Source organism: Enhydra lutris, unplaced genomic scaffold (assembly GCF_002288905.1).
Source record: "Enhydra lutris kenyoni isolate GAN:26980312 unplaced genomic scaffold, ASM228890v2 scaffoldscaffold56, whole genome shotgun sequence".
NCBI classification, from domain to species: domain Eukaryota; kingdom Metazoa; phylum Chordata; class Mammalia; order Carnivora; family Mustelidae; genus Enhydra; species Enhydra lutris.
The window spans coordinates 10,202,251-10,223,159 of NW_019154140.1; the positions used below are offsets into that span (position 1 = coordinate 10,202,251).

General features: G+C 44.9%; 1 protein-coding gene across 1 annotated transcript in view; it reads left to right on the top strand.

The window, feature by feature from the left end:
* Positions 1-8,698: 8,698 nt before the first annotated feature.
* LOC111157829 (activin A receptor type 1B) overlaps positions 8,699-20,909 on the top strand; it is a 33,487-nt gene continuing 21,276 nt past the window's right edge. The window contains exon 1 of the mRNA XM_022519502.1: positions 8,699-8,794. Within this exon, the coding sequence (XP_022375210.1) occupies positions 8,704-8,794 (91 nt within the window). The 5' untranslated portion in view covers positions 8,699-8,703. The remainder of the gene's footprint in view (positions 8,795-20,909) is intronic.

Below are 20,909 nucleotides of genomic sequence, written 5' to 3' on the forward strand. Positions count from 1 at the left end.
TGGTTATTTGTTGAGGATAATTTGACAGAGTGGGTGAGTATGGAGGGCGTGTGGGCACACATACATACCCATAGACACACCTCAGTAATCCCTCTCTCTTTCTCTCTCTCTCTCTCTCTCTGACTCTGTTCCATTCCACTCTCCTCTCCTGGTTCAGCCTGGTCATGCTACATGACCAGAATGGCTTTCTCGTAGTGCTCTGTAGCTCCTGTCACCATCTAAGTGACTCAGTTACTATGCCTCCTGAGTTCCAATGCCCACAAGAGAGAAACTGAAGAGTCAGCCAGTCTACTTACTGTTTTTCCTGGGTTCAGATGCCCAACCCTGTTCAATCATCTGTGGACAGAGGGCAGATCATGCACTCACCCAGGAGAAGGGGGCATTGACTCTTATAATCAAGATGGAAAAGACAGAACGAGGGCTGTCCAGGCAGGGGGAACACTATGACTGAGGATTTGGGGTCTGCGTGTCTGTGGGTATATGTGAGAGAGAGAGGGAGAGAGAAGCCAAGAGAGCTATCAGGACCAAGATTAGCTGGGTGAACTTTTGCAACTTATTTAATCTCTCTATGCCTCAGTTCCTCATCTCTACAATGGAGTTGTTGTGAAGATTAAATAAATAATCCATATACGGCTCTTAGGAGAGTAAATGGTCAGTTCCTGTATGCTATTTTTAACTAAGTCTGGATGGATAGTAAGTTCTCATCATGAGGAGGTCTCGACTGTCCCCTTTGGTTCTACCCTGGACAAATCATTGATCTTGTCTGAACCTCAATTTGTCCATCTGTAAAATGAGATCAGACTAAAATAATTTCTAAACTCTTCTCTAGATTGAGAATGTCATGGGCTTGGCTTGTTGTTTTGGGCAACAGGGAGCCTGTATGCTGTCCAGAAGGCAGATGACACAATGAAAGGGGCTTTCATGGACATGGGTGTGCAGCAGTGTGCCTGGGGACAGTGGGGAGTGTGGCCAGGTGATAGGGCATGTAAGTACGAGCAGTACCAGATATGTGTGGTCTGAAGCTCTGGAAGGGGCCTCACTTAGGTCAGGGAGAAGAAGGGACCAGGCAGGCAGAAGCTCAGATGGTCCACGATAAAAGGAGCATGACCAGGAGAGCCACCCTGCTTGGCCATTGGGCATGCTCAGAGAGAAACTGAAGTATGAATCATCAAGGCTGAGGGCACCAGGCCTGTTTACCGAGGAGGCACTAGGGTAGAACGAGGTCATTGTGAGGGTTAAAGAAAAAAAGTCTAAAATCATGTGATGGCCTCTGGAGCAGCAACAGGAGGAGAAAAGCCAGGGGAGGGTTTTCCTCAAGGACACAGAGCTCAGCACCAACTCATGGGACCACGGAGCACAGATGGCACGTGGCCGATGGCATCAGGTCCCTGACACTGTCTGGGACCTTCAGGCTTCCAAGGGCCACAGCAGCCCCTCTGGCCAACTTCCCATCCTCAGCCACCAGCCATGTCACATTCAATTATCTTTCATTCCTACACTGTGCTCCTGCTGCTTCCCTCAACTCCCTGTCCCATCTGTTCACCCACCAGCCCCTATCACCCCGTTCCCTACCCCTTAATCCTCCAAAAGTCCCCTCTTCTGATCTCACCCGGGGCTGCTAAGTATTTCCAGAAGAACTGTACCAAAGCTTGTTATGACCTCAGCTTTGTGTCCTGAAATCCTGGCTGGGCCCCAGTGCCATCTTGGCAATCCCTTTCTGCTTTTTCATGTCCCTGCACACTGCTCCCATTGTCCACACTGTCTTGTCCAAATGCTCACCACTCTCTTCAAGCAGATCCACCATCATATGCCATCCTTCCTCTTGACCATACTGTACCACAACAGAGGGCCATGACCGCAATTTGACTGAGAACACCCAGGTGGCCTTCTCATGCCTATAAAGTCCCTTGGTTCACCTTCCTCCTCTAGCTTCTGACCAGTGCTATTCCCTGTACCTCTGCATCTTGATGCTGTGTTCCCCATCCACCCTGGGTTCTGGCTCCATCACTTATTCCTTCTTCTTCCTATACCTTTAAACTCCTCTTGGCCCCTTTACCGCAGTCTAAGTTGCCATCACTCCTTTCCTGTTAAGGCAACAAAACACAGCAAACACTTCTGAGACCTTGTGTATCCTTCTAGAAATCTCCTTTTCTCTCTTTCTCTTGTCCAATCTGAAAATCTGTACCTTTTAATTGGATTATTTAGCCCATTCACATTTATTGTAATCATGGACATAGTTTGAATTTATTTTTACCATTTCATTTATGCTTTCTATTCATCCTTCTTTAATTTTTTTCCCTTTCCTTCTTTTCTCCTTTTGGATGGATTATTTTTTCTCACTCTATTTTCTCCCTTCTCTTAATTTGGAAGTTATATAATCTGTTATTAGCATATATCTGACAATAAAGTATGCATGAATTCATATATAACTTATATGTTTTTTATTTAGTCTTTTTTTTTAAGATTTCACTTATTTATTTGAGAGAGAGAGAGAGAGAGAGAGAGAGAAACATGAGCAGGGGGAGAGGGACGGGAGAAGCAGACACCCCATTGAGCAAGGAAACCCACGTGGGGCTCGATCTCAGGACTCTGGGACTCTGATCTGAGCTGAAGGCAGACACTTAAAGGGCTGAGCCACCCAGGCGTCCCAAGCCTTTGGTCCACCATGGTCCAGAAGCAGATGATTCTCCTTCTGACATATTGTCAAAAAGTCAATAGAAGCCTAATACTACATTACAATGCCTACATCATTCACCTCATTCATTGCATTTGGTAAGCATTTTATCATCACACATTATCACAAGAAGAGTGAGTACAGCAGAATAGGATATTTTGAGAGATCACATTTACATAACTTTTATTACAGGATAGTGTTACAATTGCTCTATTTGATTGTTATTGTTGTTAATCCCTTACTGTGCCTAATTTGTAAATTAAACTTTATCATAGGTATGTATGGATAGGGAAAGAGAGTATATAAAGGGCTTGTCACTATCCAGTTTCACTGGGGGTCTTGGAATGTATCCCCTGTGGATAGGGGGAGCTATTGTATACGATATTCTAAGTTGACTGTTATTTTTCTCTAGGCCTTATTTAGTTGTTTTCGGATTTTTGACTACAGAGATTATATTTCTTGGAATTTTGTCTGTGAGAATTCCTTGTAGCCCAAATTGAAGGTGGGCTCATCTAGAGATGATCTGCTCTTCTTCCTTCCAGTTACTTTCAGAAGGTACACCAGCCCAGGACCATTTGAATCTAAATAGGGTATAGTTTTTCAGATCACACCGGTAGAGTGAATTTGTAATGAAATTGAATCATGCAAGCCCGCTTGTGGTTGTGAATTCTCAGGGAAGATTTTCCACCATTCTCACTCAGAGCCAAGGTTTAAGTCTGGCAATTTTCCTTTCCTATCTCCTGGAGGAGTGAATTATTTCTAGTTCATTCTTCAACCTAGTATATTATTACCCATCCTGGGTCACAGCTTTGTGCAGATGGTTGCTTATTAGACTCCTCACCTTGGGCAGTCCTGGGCTTTGTTTTCTGTTCCCTCTATCCTGCTTGCCTTTGAAAACCAAAGTTCAAGTTCACCTGGTATGCAAATGGTCTCAAGGTGAAAGCCAGCTTTGCAGTTTTGCTTTCCTCTCTTTTGTTCCTTAGTTTTTGACTTCCTTGGTAGTTTTCTAAGTATTTTGAGTTGCTTCTTCAGCAGAAGGTTTGCTCAGAGAAACTGGTCCGTCATTCTGAAGGAAATTCAAACCTCCCTCTCCCATCACAGCCACGTTTTTCTATGTATGTATGTATGTATGTATTTCTATTTGAGAAGGGGGAGGGTCAGAGGGAGAGATAGAATTTTTTTTAAGATTTTATTTATTTTTGGGAGAGAGAAAGTGAGAGAAAGCATGAGCTGGGGGAGAGGCAGATGGAGGGGGAGAGGCAGTCTCCCCATGGAGCAGGGAGCTCTATCCCAGGACCCTGGGATCATGACCCGAAATGAAGGCAGATGCTTAACCAGCTGAGCCACCCAGGTGCCCCAGGAAACAGAATCTTAAACAGACTCCATGCTCCACACCCAGCATCCAGAGCAGAGCTCAGAGATGTGGGGCTCAACTTACATACAACCCTCCCCTGAAATCAAGAGTTGGATGCTTAACTGACTGAGACACCCAGGTGCCCCTCAGCCAAGTTCTTCTAAAGAATAGATGACTCTCAGTCTTTCTAAGCCTCTGCTTGCCATTCACTTATAGCCCCCTGAGGTTAGGCCTCTACCCCATGTTGCACTGAACCTACTTGGGTAATCATCCCCTTGAAGCATCAGGCTTCAAATCCTCAAATCCTAGACATTCTTGGTTCCTCATCTTACTTTATCCCTTCTCACATTAGAAACCCCCGATGTCTTGAATCCCTGGGGGTTGTATGCAACTGATGAATCACTGAACTCTACCTCTGAAACTAATAATACGCTATATGGTAATTGAATTAAAAAAACAAAAAACAAAAAAACAAAACAAAACACAAACCTGCTTGCTTAGAACCCTGCCAAGAAAACTGGAGAAAATAACATCTCCAAGTATCCGTCCACATCTATCTCTTCAACGTTACCTGTCTACCCTGCACCAGCCCCTTTCACCCCGTGCCCCCTTCACCCTCTGTGTTGCCAGGTTGCTCTTGCTTCCTCTAAATGCCAGGCAATTTTACTTCAGTATCTTGTTCGTACTGCTCTGTCTGCTGGGAACCACCTCCTGCTTTCCCTTGCCCCACACCAGCCTGTCTACCTAGGGGATGTTCTTTGATCTTCTAAGAGTCAGCTGTAGCATGGCCACTCTGTGAAAGCTTTCCCCCCTCTTCAGCTTGTCCCTGAAGAGTTGAGACATCCATATCTCTTGAGTGCCCCCACTGAGCCTTTACCGGTGTGTGTTACCACATAAACACATGTTGTTGTCTTTTTTTTTTTTTTTAAGAGGAGGGCGGTGGGGGAGGACATAAGGCAGAAGGAGAGAGAAAATCGTAAGCAGGTTCCATGCTCAGTGCAGGGCCTGATGCAGGGCTCGATCTCAGAACTCTGAGATCATGACCTGAGCTGAAAACAAGAGTCAGCAGCTTCACCAGTGGAGGCACCCAGGCATCCCTGTTGTTGCCTTTTTAAAAAACGCTTGCCTCTATTATTGTAGGTTCCATGAGGGCAAAGACCATGACTTATCTCTCTTTTACATGGTGCACCTGGTATACCATAGGTGCTCCATGCATGCTTGTAGAATGGGTGAATGAAGATGAGCTATTCCCTTCTTGAGATTAATGAGTCTGCTGCTCACCAAGGTGAACTAAGCCAGATCCCCTAAGATGACAATGTCTTGGTGCACTGTGACTAAGATGGCAGCCATAACACTGGACAGTCTAGTCATTGGAGCCCGGGGAGTAAGCTCTGGGGAATCCCATGACAAAGGGACAGAACAAGGCAAAGAGGAAATTTGTAGATTGTGATGTGGGTCCAGTCCTAAGATTAAGGAGCTTTACAGAAATGGACACTTTGCTGAAGGCTTCAGGGATGGTCAGAGAGAGGAGCTGTGGGTAGGACACAAGTAGACTGAGTGCCCTAGGGCTCAGCTCAGGACCTAAAAGGGAAGGTAGGCACATCACATAGGAAAGCCCTGATTTGAGGGGATGTGCCAAACCCTCAGGAATAGGGTGTGAGGATATAACTAACCCCTCCCACAACCCATCCAGTCTAATGTCCGCACCTTCAGCTGGCTCTCGGAGACCAATCCCTGGGAATGCATGAGATGCTATGATGTTGAAGGAGCACAGGACCAGTGGGCTGTTCCTTCAACACTTAATTATACATGGACTTGGGCAAGTTGCTCACCTCTTTGGGTCTCAACTGCCTCACTTGTAAATTGCACACACACCAACATGCCTCAACCACTTCATAGGATTGCAGTAAATGTCAAATCATCATATCGTAATAGCTATTCTTTTTATATCACTTCCTATGTGTCAGAGGCTATGCTAACTGCTTTACATATGATATCCTTGCAACATCTCTATGAGATAGAACTATTTTTTAAAAAAGATTTATTTACTTGAGAGAGAGAGCACAGGGAGAGGGGCAGAGGGAACTTCAAGCAGACTCCCTGCCGAACGCAGAGCCTGACATAGGGCTCGACCTCATGACCCTGAGATCATGACCTGAGCTGAAATCAAGAGTTGGACACTTAACCCCCTGAGCCACCCAGGTGCCCTGAGATAGAACTATTATCAACTCCATTTTGCAGATGAATGAATCGAGGCTTAGGGAGGCAAAATACCTTGCCCAAAGTCAAATGCTATCAAGTGAGACAGTGGAGCTGGGTTTGGGTCTTCCCTGAATTCAGGTCCACCCAGAAACTATAAATGTGATCTTATTGAAACAGGATCTTTGCAGATATAATCAAATTAAAATTACTCGAGCTCATAGTGGATTGGGTTTGGCCCTGATTCAGTGACTTGTGTCTTTATAGGAAGAGAGAAATTTGGACACAGAGATACATGGAGAAAAGATGGCCATGTGAAGATGGAGGCAGAGAATGAAATTATGCTTCCGCAAGATAGGGAAAACCAAGGATTCTGGGAACCATCAGAAGCCAGAAGAGACAAGGAAGGATTCTTCCCTAGAGGCTTGAGAGAGAGAGCATGGGCCTGCTGACACCCTGGTTTCAGATTTCTAGCCTCCAGAACTGTGAGAGAATAAATTTCTGTTATTTTAAGCCATGCAGTGTGTGGAACTTTGTTAAGGCAGCCCTAGGAAACTAAGACAGTAACCCAGCACTGTGCACATCACAGCTGGGCACCCTAAGAATGGGTGGGGCAGAGTTTGAGAGACCAGTTAGATGGACTCGGGGGGTGACCATTTTGGGGTGATGAGGGAGAGCAGTATAAAAATAAGGGGTTTACTCATGCAGCTACTGACCAACTCATAGACTGTGTCTCTGCGTGACTTTGCACGTGTGTTTGTGCGTGAGTTGTCTGAGGAGTGTGGCTGCAGTCTTGTTTTTTTTCTGGATGTGAGGATGGGTGTTCTTCAGATTTGTAACAACTTAGAAGATGAGGATTCCATTTGGGAAATGTTGCCCCCCACCTCTGGTCATCCTCTCCACCCCTAGATCTTGGATGATGATGCACTGTACTTAGGTTAAAGAAACTTGCCCAGGCATTCATACCAGTTAGTAAGAAAAGGAAAATTCAGATCCAGAACTCTGGTTCTAAAGACTCTGACCTCCTCAAGAGCTAAAACTGTTTTTCAAACTAAAGAAAGCAAATTCTTTTCAAAAAGATATGGGCGATTGATTCAGTTAACCTTTTTTATTTTATTTGTTTTTAAAGATTTTATTCATTTATTTGACAGACAGAGATCACAAGTAGGCAGAGAGGCAGGCAGAGAGAGGAGGGGAAGCAGGCTCCCTGCTGAGCAGAGAGCCTGATGTGGGGCTCTATCTCAGGACCCTGGAATCATGACCTGAGCCGAAGGCAGAGGCTTAACCCACTGAGCCACCCAGGCGCCCCCAGTTAACCTTCTTTAAGTACTTTTTTCTAAAATTGAAAGTAACACTTGTTCATCTGTAAAATATTTAGAAAACATTGAAGTGTTTCAAGGAAAAGTAAAAAAAATAAAATAAAAAAATCCTGGCAATAACTACTGATAATATTGGGTAATTCCTTTCCAGTCTTTTCCCCATACAGTTATATATTATCAACAAAATTAGAATAATACTGTAAATAGTTTGGTATTTTGCTTGCTCATTTAACATTATCTCACAAACATCTCACCTTATTGGTTTTTATAAATATAATTTTTAATTACTAAATAATGCTCCATCCCATGGATGGGCCATCATTTATTTGTCTTCTATTACTGCCTCCTTAAGGGTCCAGCTTTTTATGATGATAAACATGCAGCTGTTAACATTTTTCATACATATTGGTCCTCATCTATTATTTCTTGGAAGATAGACAAGGAATAATACCAGCCCATGGGTATGGATATTTTAAGGCATTTGATATACAATATCAAACTGTTTACCGAAAGGTAAACAGCAGAATGGGAGTGCCTCCCGCAGCACCCTCCCCAAGACTGAGCGCTAGCATTAAAAACCTGACTCTGTTCTGCAAAGGGGCACCCCAGGATGTGATCACACAGGTTGCCGCAGCCTGCCGCGCGGGACAGGGAGGCGGGTTGCGAGGACCCCGGCGGGACGTGAGACGTGATGGGGGCTTGAGGCGAAGCAGTGGGGATGGAGGGAACAGGAACACACGCACGCGACCCGTATGGCATTCGATGCGGAGGAGGGGGGTGGGTGCTGATAACTGTGCGCGGGGCGGGGTGCAGGCCAGGGTGGAGGCCGCGTGTCAGACCCGGGCCTCTCAGCTGAGCGTTCGGCACCCACCCGTGAGGTGGCCGAGGCGCGAGCCCCTCCCACCCGGTTAACAGGGACACTCCCCTTTAAGGCGGGCGCCCGCGCGCACCCGGCCCCGCCCTTCGGGGGCGCGCGCGGCGGCCGCGGCGCCGGCTCGGCCGGGAGCGCACGTGCCGGCGCCGGGCGGAGGAGAGGGAGGCGGGAGCGGGGCCGAGGGAGGAGGGGAGGCGCCGGGGGCGCGCGCGCGCGCGCTGGGCGCTGCTGGGCTGCGGCGGCGGCGGCGGCGGCGGCGGCGGCGGCGGCGGCGGCGGTTACTATGGCGGAGTCGGCCAGAGCCTCCTCCTTCTTCCCCCTTGTCGTCCTCCTGCTTGCCGGCAGCGGCGGGTCCGGGCCCCGGGGGATCCAGGGTGAGTCCCGGGCCGGGGGGCGGAGGCCGGGATGGAGAGAGCCGGGCGAGGGCGAGGCCTCGAGCCGCGGCCCCTGGCTACAGCGCGCCCCCTCCCCACGCGCACAATATGGCCGGGTGGGGGGCGCGGAGGAGTCGGGGTGACCCGCGGTCGGCGTCCCCAGACCTCCGAGGCGCGGCTGCCCCGCCGGGACCGAGCTCACGCGGGGCCCCTGGGGACCCGAGCCGTCTTCCAGGCGGAACTGGATTCGGGGAGCTCTCAGGGTCGCACTCCCAGCACCCCCTTGTTCCATAGTGGGGAGTGCGAGCTCCCTTCCCTGAGATTCGGAGGTCCGTGCTTCTGCCATTCAGCATGTCCAGGGGCGGGGGTCTTCATTCCCTCCTTCCAGATGCTCTTGAGGGGCGCCTTTTCTCCCGCCAAGATTGAGGGGTTCAGGCGATAGGTGTTTGCTTCTCTGAGGTATCCTGATGTTGCGAGCCCTTGCGCACCTCAGATGACAGGGGAAGGGGTCTCTAACCTTTCCTTCAGGACCTGCATTTGGGGTGTCTCCTTCCTTCCCTCTGCTTCCTCCCTAATGTTCTGGGAAAGGGAGTCACATTTCCCCTTCGCGCAGCCCCTTTGAGTTCAATGGGGCAGAACCCCCCCACATACACATGCCCTGTGGAAGCTGTTTGGAGGAAGCGAGACCAACAGGCCCCTAAACGTTTTTGGAGCTTGGCTTTGGAATCTCTCTAACCCTAGGAAACCTGGTTCCAGAACGGTTAATCTGCATCTAGGTGTATTTGCTTTCCACCTCGCTTCCCCCACCCCACCCCAGGGGGCCCATTCAGTTAATCACTTTGTGGATGCCTTTCAGGTGAAATCCTAGAACCTCCCTCCAACCCCCAAGATTATTTAAAGATCCCACCACTGGACCGACTTCCCGGCCCTTGGTCAGTACTTATTTACCTTCCCACACGATCCCTTTTTCCAGCCCTGCCCCCCACGCACTCCCCCACCCTCACACACCCCTTACCTTCCAGCCCCCACAGCCTTCTGCTCCCTGACACCACCCCCACCCTTCTCCCTATAGAGGTGGGTACCTCTCTGTGGGACACTCGACTGGGTGTGTTGTTTATGAGGTTTTGGGGGCTAAGAAGAGCACATGAAACCCCAAAATATTTCATTTAAGAGACTCGTCTGAAATGTGTCTTGGCATTGGGGGAGAAGATGAAGGTTATATTTGGCAGTTATATTGAAGTGATTATTGACCCACAGATGGATCTGGGAGAGACGATCAGGATTGTATTCGCTCCCGATGTACAAAGCCTGGGCTTTGACTTCTCAGCAGCCCCTAACCTTCCAGCTATGGGAGATCAAGTGTGTGTTCTGTGGCTCTCCTCTCCACTAAAAATAATGATTCTCAGGTGGGTTCAGGCTTCTTTAATAAACCAGACAAACAAGAAAAGACATCATCCTACTTTGGAGTCTCAAAAACAAGTTCATTATCTCCAGCTTTGATATTTGTTCCCAGTGGTGTAGCCTGTGCAGTGGGGTCTTTGTTCACTGGCTAATGCTTCTGTTAAGCACCTCGTGTGTGTTCCTAGGTCTTGCTGCTCTGTGCATGGGTAATATGCCGTGGGGTCTGATAAACATGTGAAGGTCTACGAACAGGGACTGACAGTTGGGGTAAGATCGTGCTTTTCGTGAATAATGTCTGCTGGGCCTTATTATGGGCCATGTTTTTGGAATGTGTAACATAATGTTATTTCTCTAGTAGGATAGTAAATAAGGAGACTCAGCCGTCAGGTTTGTCATTTTCTATGTGTCTGAATAAATCTTTGCATTCTTTCCATAGAATTTTTTATACTGTCCCTAATACAGTTAGGTTTTTAAACAGCTATTTCCCTGTTGATTGGGTGTAGTGTCTGGGGTTTTTCTTGTGGTGAGCCTAGTTAAGAATGTTTAATTGGTAATCCAGCTGGTTCTGAATAGGGCAGAGTTCATTTTTTGTAACCTTCCTAAAATGGATGTTTGTTAGGGTGAGGATGGGTGGGCATAATAGGGAGTTAGTTTCTTTTTTTGGTAAATTGGAAATTAGGTTGTGTGTCCAGCAAACATTCTCGAAGGCCTTTAAACTTCTTGGCCAGACGCTACAGTTTTTTCCGGGACACATGTAGTTGCCAATAGTGCATGCTACAGAGACCACTGTTGCAAAAGGCTTAAAGTAAAACGTCAGTTCTGGGAAAATAGAGGCTGTGGGATTAACAAGAAGTTGATTGCTTCCCTCCCCTGAGCTTCCTCTCTGTACTCCCCTAGGTGAGCTGAAGGAATGGCTGAGCCAGGCAACTCTGATAGCTGGTACTTGGACATGACATGAGGGCAACAAGGGATAGGTGTTCTATTAGTGCATTAGCTGCAGCTTAGTAAAAGGCCAGTGACAAGGAGAATGAGTGCCATGTTATAAGCAGCATCCATTTGATAAATATAACTAACTGGTTTTAAGGTCTCACTTTGGGATTTTCACATCAGTATTTAAAAATGTAAAGTTGCATTAGTTAGTAGTGGGAGAACATGGCATAAATTTCTTAAGACAAAAGGAACAAGGGAGACGTTTGAGGTTCTGAAAGGAACATTTTAGATTTCTGTGAACAGACTTAAAAATATAATTTTAGGCCAAGTCTTATAATTTTGTTGAGTGGACATGGATTTGAAGTACAGTAAAAGTGAACTCTTGTAGAGAGAAAGAGAATCTCTGGTTGATTTTGTTAAAAGAGCTCCTGGAACAGATGTGATTAAAACATAATAAAATGGCTACTCTGGTTAAAGGTTGGAGCCAGATGGAAGGAGGAAGCCAGATCTCAGCCCCAGAACTTTGCTCCCTTACAGGTTGTCCTTGAACAAGTCACTTGCTTAACCTTTCTGTGACTGCCTCAGTTTTCCCTCTGTACAGTAAGGAAATAACCTTTGTAGTTCTTACTGGGACATTTGTGAGACTAACTTACTGATAGCCAGTTGGCTGGGAGGTATTTTTAGACACAGTTTCTGACTTCAGGGAACAAGCAATGTTGGGTTACTTTTTATCTTATAGAATGGACTAACATACTCTTGGGATTGATAGAAGCACCGCAGGCCACAGTGTGGTTAATTTCTTCTGATTTGTGCATTTTTTTGTAGACCATTTCAGATTTCCTCAAGTTAATTTCTGTCTTTTGACAGGCTCTTACATCGTAGACCGGGCCGCGTACCTGTGCTAATCAAAGACAGTCTGGAGGGAGTGACCTGCTTTAGGTTTTATTGGTTTGGCAACGTTTTAATTCTTACGCAACTCTGAGTATGTTTATGGCACTATGTAAATGTTACATAAGAACATGGAGGCTGAGAGGTGGCTGGAATGGTGCCTGTGAACACAGGAAGGTTAGACTGAGGACTTCATCCGAAAGGACCTTGGGAATCTGCAATCAGCACAGGAAGAAACTGCACTTCATTTTCTTCTAAAAACCTTTTTAGAGGATTGTGTCTTTCAGGTGGACTGCCATGTTATAAATAGGTTTATTCTCCACCGGTGAGCTAATTGTAACCTTGCTACCAAAATATGAATCAGTAAGTGAGGAGCTGAGGAGCCGTGCTGCTGCTTTCGGCATGTCCTGTCGAAGTTGCTTGTTGCATTTTGGAACAGGAGTTGAATTGCGTTGCCGTCTGCTCTCATAATAACTCAGGAGTACAGGGTGTTGAGGTGGAATGGAATTCTCAGTTCATGGTGCTTTAGATCTTCTTTATTTTTGAAGGTTAAATTAGAATACCGAAGTGGTTCTTTTGTTTTAATTTCGAAATCCTTATTGTTTACTGTTCAATTTTTGCTTGGGGCAGCGGTGAACATTAATTCTGGAATCCCACCTCTTTGTCTTGAATTCTTGTGTTATTTGTCTGTTATAGTAGGAGTTGATGTAAGAGGGTCTTATCTCATTTTCCTTTCTGTGTTTATGAAAAGGAAATCCTAGAGTCCTCTTTCTCATCCACCCCTCTGACGCTGGAAGTGCTGCTAGCATCCGTAGCCCATCAGTTCTGCCCTGACTGGGAGTGCTGAAGCCTTTGAAGGAATGGGCTCCTCAGACCCGCAGTCTGATCTGCATTTCTCCCCCTAGGTAGACGCCGCCTCTCGTGGCCAGGTTCAGATACCTACCTACCTGCTCCAGGCTTTTGCTCTCAGTGTCTCTTGCACACGTGGCTTGACCTGAGCTTGGCTCCTGGAGGTACCATCCCTGCTCCTGCCTAGTTTCTCTGCCTGCCGGCTTCTCCATCAAGGATAAATGTAACACCAAGCAGAAATACTATTTCAGAGTGTATCTGTCTTTCCCTTACTCAGTAGAGCTGCCAGCATTTGGTTGAGCCGTGGAGTTTGCGTCCCAGACCATCTGACCTGCTGTCTGGGTTTTGGAGACAGTGCCACCTCAGGCAGCTCTGGGGATCTTTTTAGTTTCTTTCTTCTCTCTCCACTTCATCCTAAGCCTGCATTTGTCTTACTAAATATTTTGATTTTAACATAATGAAAGTAACTGCCCTTCCCTTTAAAGTGTCAGTCACCCCTGATATTTGTACAATTGCATGTAGGAGATTTCTCTATTCATTAGGTTGGGTATGTGCCTGGAATGGTTCTTGGCTTGGGGAAATAACCCTGAGAGAATGAGATGGGCAAAAATCCCTAAGTCCCTAACTGTCATGGAACTTAGAGTAGCAGTGGCTCAGACTGAAGATAAATAAGTAAACACAATTCTCAGTCTTAAGTGCTCTGGAGAAAATAAAACAGAATGATGTGCTGCAATGTGCTGAGCGCTAACATTTCACATCTCTCTCAACTTCATTGTTTCATCTGTAAAATGAGGCTAATATAGTCAAGTGTCACTATTCGTGGTACTTAAAGTTGCCTGGAACACTGGATTAGCAAATACCGAACCACTGCTCCTAGGGAAAAGATGGGATTAGGTTCCTGTGAGCCAGTGGTCACCACCTTTTCATTGACAGATCAGTACATAACCCTGCTATGTGTGTGTTTCTGGTTAAAGACACCTTATTTAATATATATTGTTGCTTAATTAACCTTGAACTTAAGGCCAACAGCACTATCGTGCAAGCCTGAGTGACACTTACCTGATAACATGTATTTTACTCTGCGAGGCACATCACTGTCTCTTTGAGCTTGGGAATATTGGAGAGCATTTTAGCGCTATTCTTAGGGGCCATTTTATTTTATTTTATTTTTGAAGATTCTATTTACTTGACACAGAGAGAGACAGTGAGAGCGAGCGCAGGGGGAGTGGGAGAGGGGGAAGCAGGCCTCCTGCTGAGCAGGGAGCTGGATGCAGGGCTTGATCCCAGGACCATGACCAGAGCTGAAGGCAGATGCTCAACGCCTGAGCCACCCAGGGGCCCCTCAGGGGCCATTTTGAACAGCAAAATTTCCACCCACCAACAGGCAAGTGTAAAAAAAGTGAGAAGCATGGCACAGAGTATACTATGAAAAGAACACATACTTACAGTATGAAAGCTGAAACAAGAAGGCAGAGCATTGTCCCCTTGTTCACCATCAGCGGGGGACATGTGCATTGGGGACTAACATTTTTTACCACTCTGCATATGCCTGTGAATGACCATGAAAGCACTGAGAGTATTGATTTTGGGGTTACAGATAAACTTTAATGAAAATGGAATCTGTGAAAAATGAGGATCACCTGTATTTTTTTAAAGCCATACAGATCATTGTGGCAGGGATAAAATTATATGGAATTCCAAGGATTCCTAAATCGTTTCACTGAACCAGAATGTGAATATAGAGAGAGGTCCCATTTCTAGCCTGTAAATATAGTCACCTGAAGTAAATATATATAGGTATGTATATATAGTGGTGTTAGTGATATATAGATGTGTAGTGATCTAAGTAGATATATAGTGATCTAAAGATTCCTTTAACACATATTTATTGAGCACCTACTATGTGCCAGGTACTGTCATAGGTGCTAGAGATACAACAGTAGGCAAAAGGACATCAAATGCCTCCTTCGTGAAGCTTACTTTCTGGCAGGTGAAATAAGCAATAAATAAAATATAAGGTGATTCTTTCTACCACCATCCACCCTCTGCTCCCTACCCCCAAGAGTTCCTCCTGCCTTTGGATTATACCACCCTCCAATTATTAAACACCAATCTAGGCATGCCTTGGAGGGATTTTGCAGATGTGATTAAGGTCCCAAATCAGTCCGTCTTCAGCTAAGGAGATAGACCTAACTAGGTAGCTCTTTGAAAGCAGTTTTCACAGCTGATTGCAAAAGAGGAAGTCAGAAATGCTCCAGCTGGTTTGGAAGAAGTAAATATCCATGTGTGACCTACCCATGGGGGCCACATGGCTAGAACTGTGGGCCAGCTCTGAGAGCTGAGAGTGGTCCCTGGCTGTCAGCAAGGAGGCAAAAGGGGACCTCAGGCCTCCATCCACAAGGTAGTGGAGTTTGCCAACAACCAGCGAGCTTGAAAGAGGTCCGAGCCTTGGAGGAGAAGGCAGCCCTGGCCAGCACCAGTCACACTGGGCCTGGACTTCTGACCTATAGAAACTGAGATAGTAAATAAGTGGTGTTTTTTAAAGTGAGTGAAGGTGAGTGTGTGTGTGTGTATGTGTGTGTGTTGGCTCAGATGACTATGTGAGGAGAAGGAAAGCAAGAAGGGAACTACCCGAGAGAGAGAGAGAGAGAGAGAGTGTGTGTGTGTGTGTGTGTGTTGGCTCAGATATATGAGGAGAAGGAAAGCAAGAAGGGAACTAACTACCCAAGATAGGCTCAGGGAGGCTTGAGACCTGGTACCCAGCCATGCTATTGATGGACCTTGCATGTGAAAAGTCCTTTGACTACATATGGCCTTCACCTACTGCCAGTTCCCTTTTCCTAGATAGTTGTGAGTGAGTGAAGGAGAGAGACTGTGGGTACTTTGGAGATAAGTTTTTTAGGTAGTTACGGTGTTTGAGCTGAGGAATCTGAACTGAAGCGTATCTTTTTTTATTAAGTAGTCATGGTGAACCTGCCTTGCCCTAGATCTTCATGTGTTGTCTTGGTGTACATTTGTATATTACATTTTATAATTGTGGTCCATAAGATTGAATTGTGTTCATTTCTAACATCCAGGAGCAAGCTGAATGGTGAGAGAGATACTGAGGAAAAAGCCTGTCCCTGCCCTTAAGAAGTTTACACAGAGGGGCGCCTGGGTGGCTCAGTGGGTTAAAGCCTCTGCCTTCGGCTCAGGTCATGATCTCAGGGTCCTGGGATCAAGCCCTGCATCGGGCTCTCTGCTCAGCAAGGAGTCTGCTTCCCCCCCTCCCCCACCTGCCTCTCTGCCTGCTTATGACCTCTCTCTCTCTCTCTCTTTCAAATAAATAAATAAATAAATAATCTTAAAAAAAAAAAAAAGTTTACACACAAAGGACTTTTCTTCTTTTTGCTGAAACAATCACAAGACTAGGAAGAGTTTAGACTCTTCTCATGCAGTGGATGACAGTAGTAATAAAGGCATCTAAACGCTTACTAAATACTCAGGTATGATGCCAAGGACAGTTATTCTCTGCAGCTGCTTTGAGCAGTCTTATCCCCATTTTACAGATGAAGTACTGGGGCACGGTGAGGTTCAGTGGTGGGCTCGACGTCTGTCAGACTCCCAAAGCATGTGCTGTAAATCCTGTACTCTACCATATCCTGTGAGGACTGTGAAAGTAATTTTCTAACCAGCCTCTGTTTCTAGTCTCCCACTTGTCGTCCTTGTCATCCATTGTGTTGCTGGATTTAACGTTGGAGGGTATGCCCCGCGTCTCATGATTCCAGTGCTTTCATGTGGCCTCCAGGATCAACCCCAGACCCCTTAGCCTGGCATCATGTTGCGTCTGATCTGGTCTCATCTCCCTTACCATCCTTGTCTCTGGCTGGGACCTTGCATCTGTCCGTTCACCATGGACCTAATATGCCTTGTGTTTTGCTTGGCCTCAGCCTTGTCTTAGCCAAAGTGACCATCCTCCAGTGTGGGACCATCTTTGTCCTCTTGCCTTCCCCTGGTCCATGGTTCCATCCTCTCTGCTCTTCTCTTTGGTCCATCTGCTCCTCCCACTCTCCCAGCCTCTGCCCCCTAAAAATGGATGCTCAGAACTGGCTTATTCTTTCTATGGCTTTGTCCTGTCACAGAGCCTTTTACATTTTAAGTACTTAATAAGTTGTTTAATTAAATTCATTCAGTTCTTTTCCATCCTCCCAGCAACATCCCAGGTAAGTAGTTCCAGTTCTGTCCTGCTGTACTTTCAGTCTCTCCTCTATATGGAGTTTTTAATCCTTGTCACTCAAAATGCTTCAAACATTTGTGAGTTACTTAGAACATGATAAGCTCTCTTCCTACCTCACCACTTTCATCTTTGTTTTATTCTACCACCTACCCATTTTATTCCAGCCAAATGCACTTGATCTCAGCCTCATTAGTTTTATTCTCAGCCCTGGCTGATTTTTTTCTCCTTCATTGTCCCAGTTGCCTGAAACCATTCCTATTCCTCTTCTCACTCAAAACTGTGACGTACACTGTCTCTTCTCCACTCATCCATAGGATGGTAAATAGGTCAGGAAGCAAATATAAAATACCACTCATAAACATCCTCCCCTGCCCTAATGAGCCACAAATATGTCTGTTTAAATACAACAAAGAGAGAAAGCAGAATGATTTTACATGTTCATTATAAACTGTAAGTAAAGGAGAAATACCAAGTTACTCCTAGATAGTCTGAATATGACCGCTGAGTCCGTACACTTAGGTCCTGGGAACACTGGGCACCCTCTGTAGTAAGGCACCACTCATTCCAGTTTTACCTTGACATTCTCCCGGGCAGCAGGTGGGCCCTTGCTAAGATATTCAGGTACTTACAGTCAGCCATAAATTAAGTTGCAATGACAGGTCTCCTTAGCATAAACATCAAACGTCTCTTTTGAGTGAGAACAAAGCTTTCATTCTCTAGACCTGAGGCTTAAGGGTGAACTTGTTTAAACAGCTCTCTGGGGTTGGGTTTGTCTCCAAGTAGAATGTCAGAAAGGCAGTTGGTAGAATAGATAGTGTGGAGCTGGCTTTTCAAACACCTTTCTCTTATGCAAACCCCATTCCGAGACCTTTTCCCAGATTGGAATTAAATACCAAGCTTATCAAGTGTCTTATTGTTAAGTCTCTGGGTTTTTTCCCCCCTCATACAAACAGCTTCCTTTATTAAGTCACTTACATGTTTTTCATAAGTGTGTTTTACCAGTACATTCTTTGGTTTTTTAGGTACCACCCAACTACACATGTAAAACTTGACTTTATTTTGGCTTTTGGATACTTGAGAGGTTTGGTTTGGTTTGGTTTTAATGTATTTTTAAGATATTTTTAAAAAATCTAATTTTGATGATTGTGAAGGGTGAAAATGTAACTTGGGTCTTTTTTTTTTTAACCGACCAGTAGCATCTGATTGCTTTACTTCCAACATTACATGATGTTTCTACTTAGGTTAGAGGTTTGGCTCCTGGCACATTGTCAGTTTCCAGTTACTGTCCCCCCTCACCCCTATCAGGGGAACCAAACATGACCTCTGTTTTGTAACAGTTTAGTGGCAGACACCTCCCATTTTTTAACCTGATTCAGGATTTTCCTAAACATTTTGGTAACTGTCTAGATCAGTAGTTACCTTTTTTCTTTGTCTTTTTAAAGCAGTGCAACTCTTTAAAGAATACAAAAGTAGAGGGGTGCCTAGGTGGCTTAGTCAGTTGAGCATCTGCTTTCAGCTCGGGTCATGATCCCAGAGTCCAGGGATCGAGCCCCACTATGGGCTTAGCCGGGAGCCTGCTTCTCCTTCTCCTCCCTGCTAGTGATCTCTCTCTCAAATAAATAAATTAAAATCTTAAAAAAAAAAAAAGAATAAACAGTAGAAACATATGTATAGCAGATAAAAGCCACTCTGGCAGAGCCCCCTTCCCTCTCCAGTTACTAGGCTGAGATGTATTAAACCCAGTGTTATCTACCAGGCACTGTGCTGGACACCAGTGAGAAAATGGCGAAGCAGCACAGGGCAGTGGCTTCCCCCTTGTAAGCTTAAAGATTCCTGGGATATCTTGGAGAGCATGGGGATTCAGGAAGAATACAGTCTGAAGAACGCTAGACCTCCAGGGTTTTTTACCCCCATTTATGTATGTATGTATGTATGTATGTATGTATGTAATCTCTGTACCCAACCTGGGGCTCAGACTCATGAACCCGAGATCAAGAGTCATGTGCTCGACCAACTGAGCCAGGCATCCAGAGGGTTTTGTTTTTTTTTTCCCTATGCATGTGTGAGGTGTTTAAATGTTTTTGTTTCATAATCGATATTATATTATACATACTGTTTTTGAAAGATGTGGTATTTTTAAAATTGTGGTAAAACACAGATAACAGAAAATTTACCATTTTAGCCATTTTAAAATGGACAGTTCAGTGGTGTTAAACACCTTCATAATGTTATCACCACTGTCTGGTTCTAGAACTTTTTCTTTACCCCAGAAGAAACTTGGTAACCCGTTAAGCAGTAACTTCCCATCCTCCCTCCCATTCTACTACCCAGCTCCTGACAACCACTAATGTGTTTTCTGGTTATTTAATATAAATGGAATCATACAGTATGTGGCTGCTTTCACTTACACGGTGTTTTTAGGGGCACCTGGGTGGCTCAGTCATTAAGCGTCTGCCTTTGGCTCAGCTCATGATTCCAGGGTCCTGGGATCCAGCCCCTCATCAGGCTCCCTGCTTGGCGGGAAGCCAGCTTCTCCTTCTCCCACTCACCCTGCTTGTGTTCCCTTCTCACTGTGTCTCTCTGTCAAATAAATAAAATCTTAAAAAAAAAAAAAAAAGATCATGTTTTCAAAGTTCATTCATATTGTAGTGTGTATCAATAGTTTATTCATTTTTATGAACAAATAATACTCCATTGTATGAATATACCACATTTTGTTTTTCCGTTCGTTATTTGGTAGACATTTGGTTTGTTTCTACCTTTTGACTATATAAATAGTACTATTATGAACATTCATGTACAAGTTTTTGTTTGAACACTTGTTTTCAGTCTTTTGAATGTATACCTAAAGTGGAATTGTTAGGTAATATGGTAATTCAACATTCGGTTTATGGAGGAGCCATCAACTATGTTTTGCAGCAGCAAAACATTTTATGATCAGTGGTGTACTAGCAATGTATGAGGGTTCCTGTTTCTCCGAGTCTTCACTAACGCTGGGTATTTTTCTTTTTCTTTTTCTTATGAACTTCCTAGTGGGTGTGAAGTGGTGTCTCATTGTGGTTTTGATTTAACTCTGCATTTAAAATTCATTTGCATTTGAGATAATGTTGGGCATTTTTTCATGTGCTTGTTGATCATTTGTGTATCCTTTTTGGAGAAATGTCTGTTCAAGACCTTTGCCCATTTTTAATTGTTTTGTGTTGTTGAGTTATGAGTTCTTTATGTATTCTGAGTACTAGGCCATTATTAGATATATGGCTTGCAGATATTCTCTCCTATTCTTTGTATTCTCTCGATACTGTCCACTGAGGCATGGAAAGTTTTAATTTTGTTGAAGACCAGTTTATTTTTCTTTTGTCCCTTGTGCTTTTAGTATGCTAAGATACCATTGCTAAATCCAAAGTCATAAAGCTTTACTCCTATTTTCTAATTTGAAGTTTTAAAATATAAGTTATAACTTGTATATTTAGGCTGTTGATCCATTTTGAGTTAATTTTTACATGTGGTGTGAAGTAAGGGTCAACTTCATTCTTTCACATCTGCATATCCAGTTGTCTAGGACCATTTGTTGAAATCTAGGCCTTCCCCCCACCCCGGAACAGTCTAGAAATTCTTGTCAAAAATCAGTCGATCAGAAATGTATAGGTTGGTTTCTGGACTCATTTCTGTTGCATTGATTTATGTGTCTGTGTTTAATGCCAGTACCACCCTGTTTTGATTGCTGTAGCTTTGTAGTAAGTTTTGAAATCAGGAAGTGTGAGTCGTCCAACTTTGTTCTTTTTTTTTCCCCAAGATCATTTTGGCTCTTCGGACTCAGAGTTGAAGTCTTTA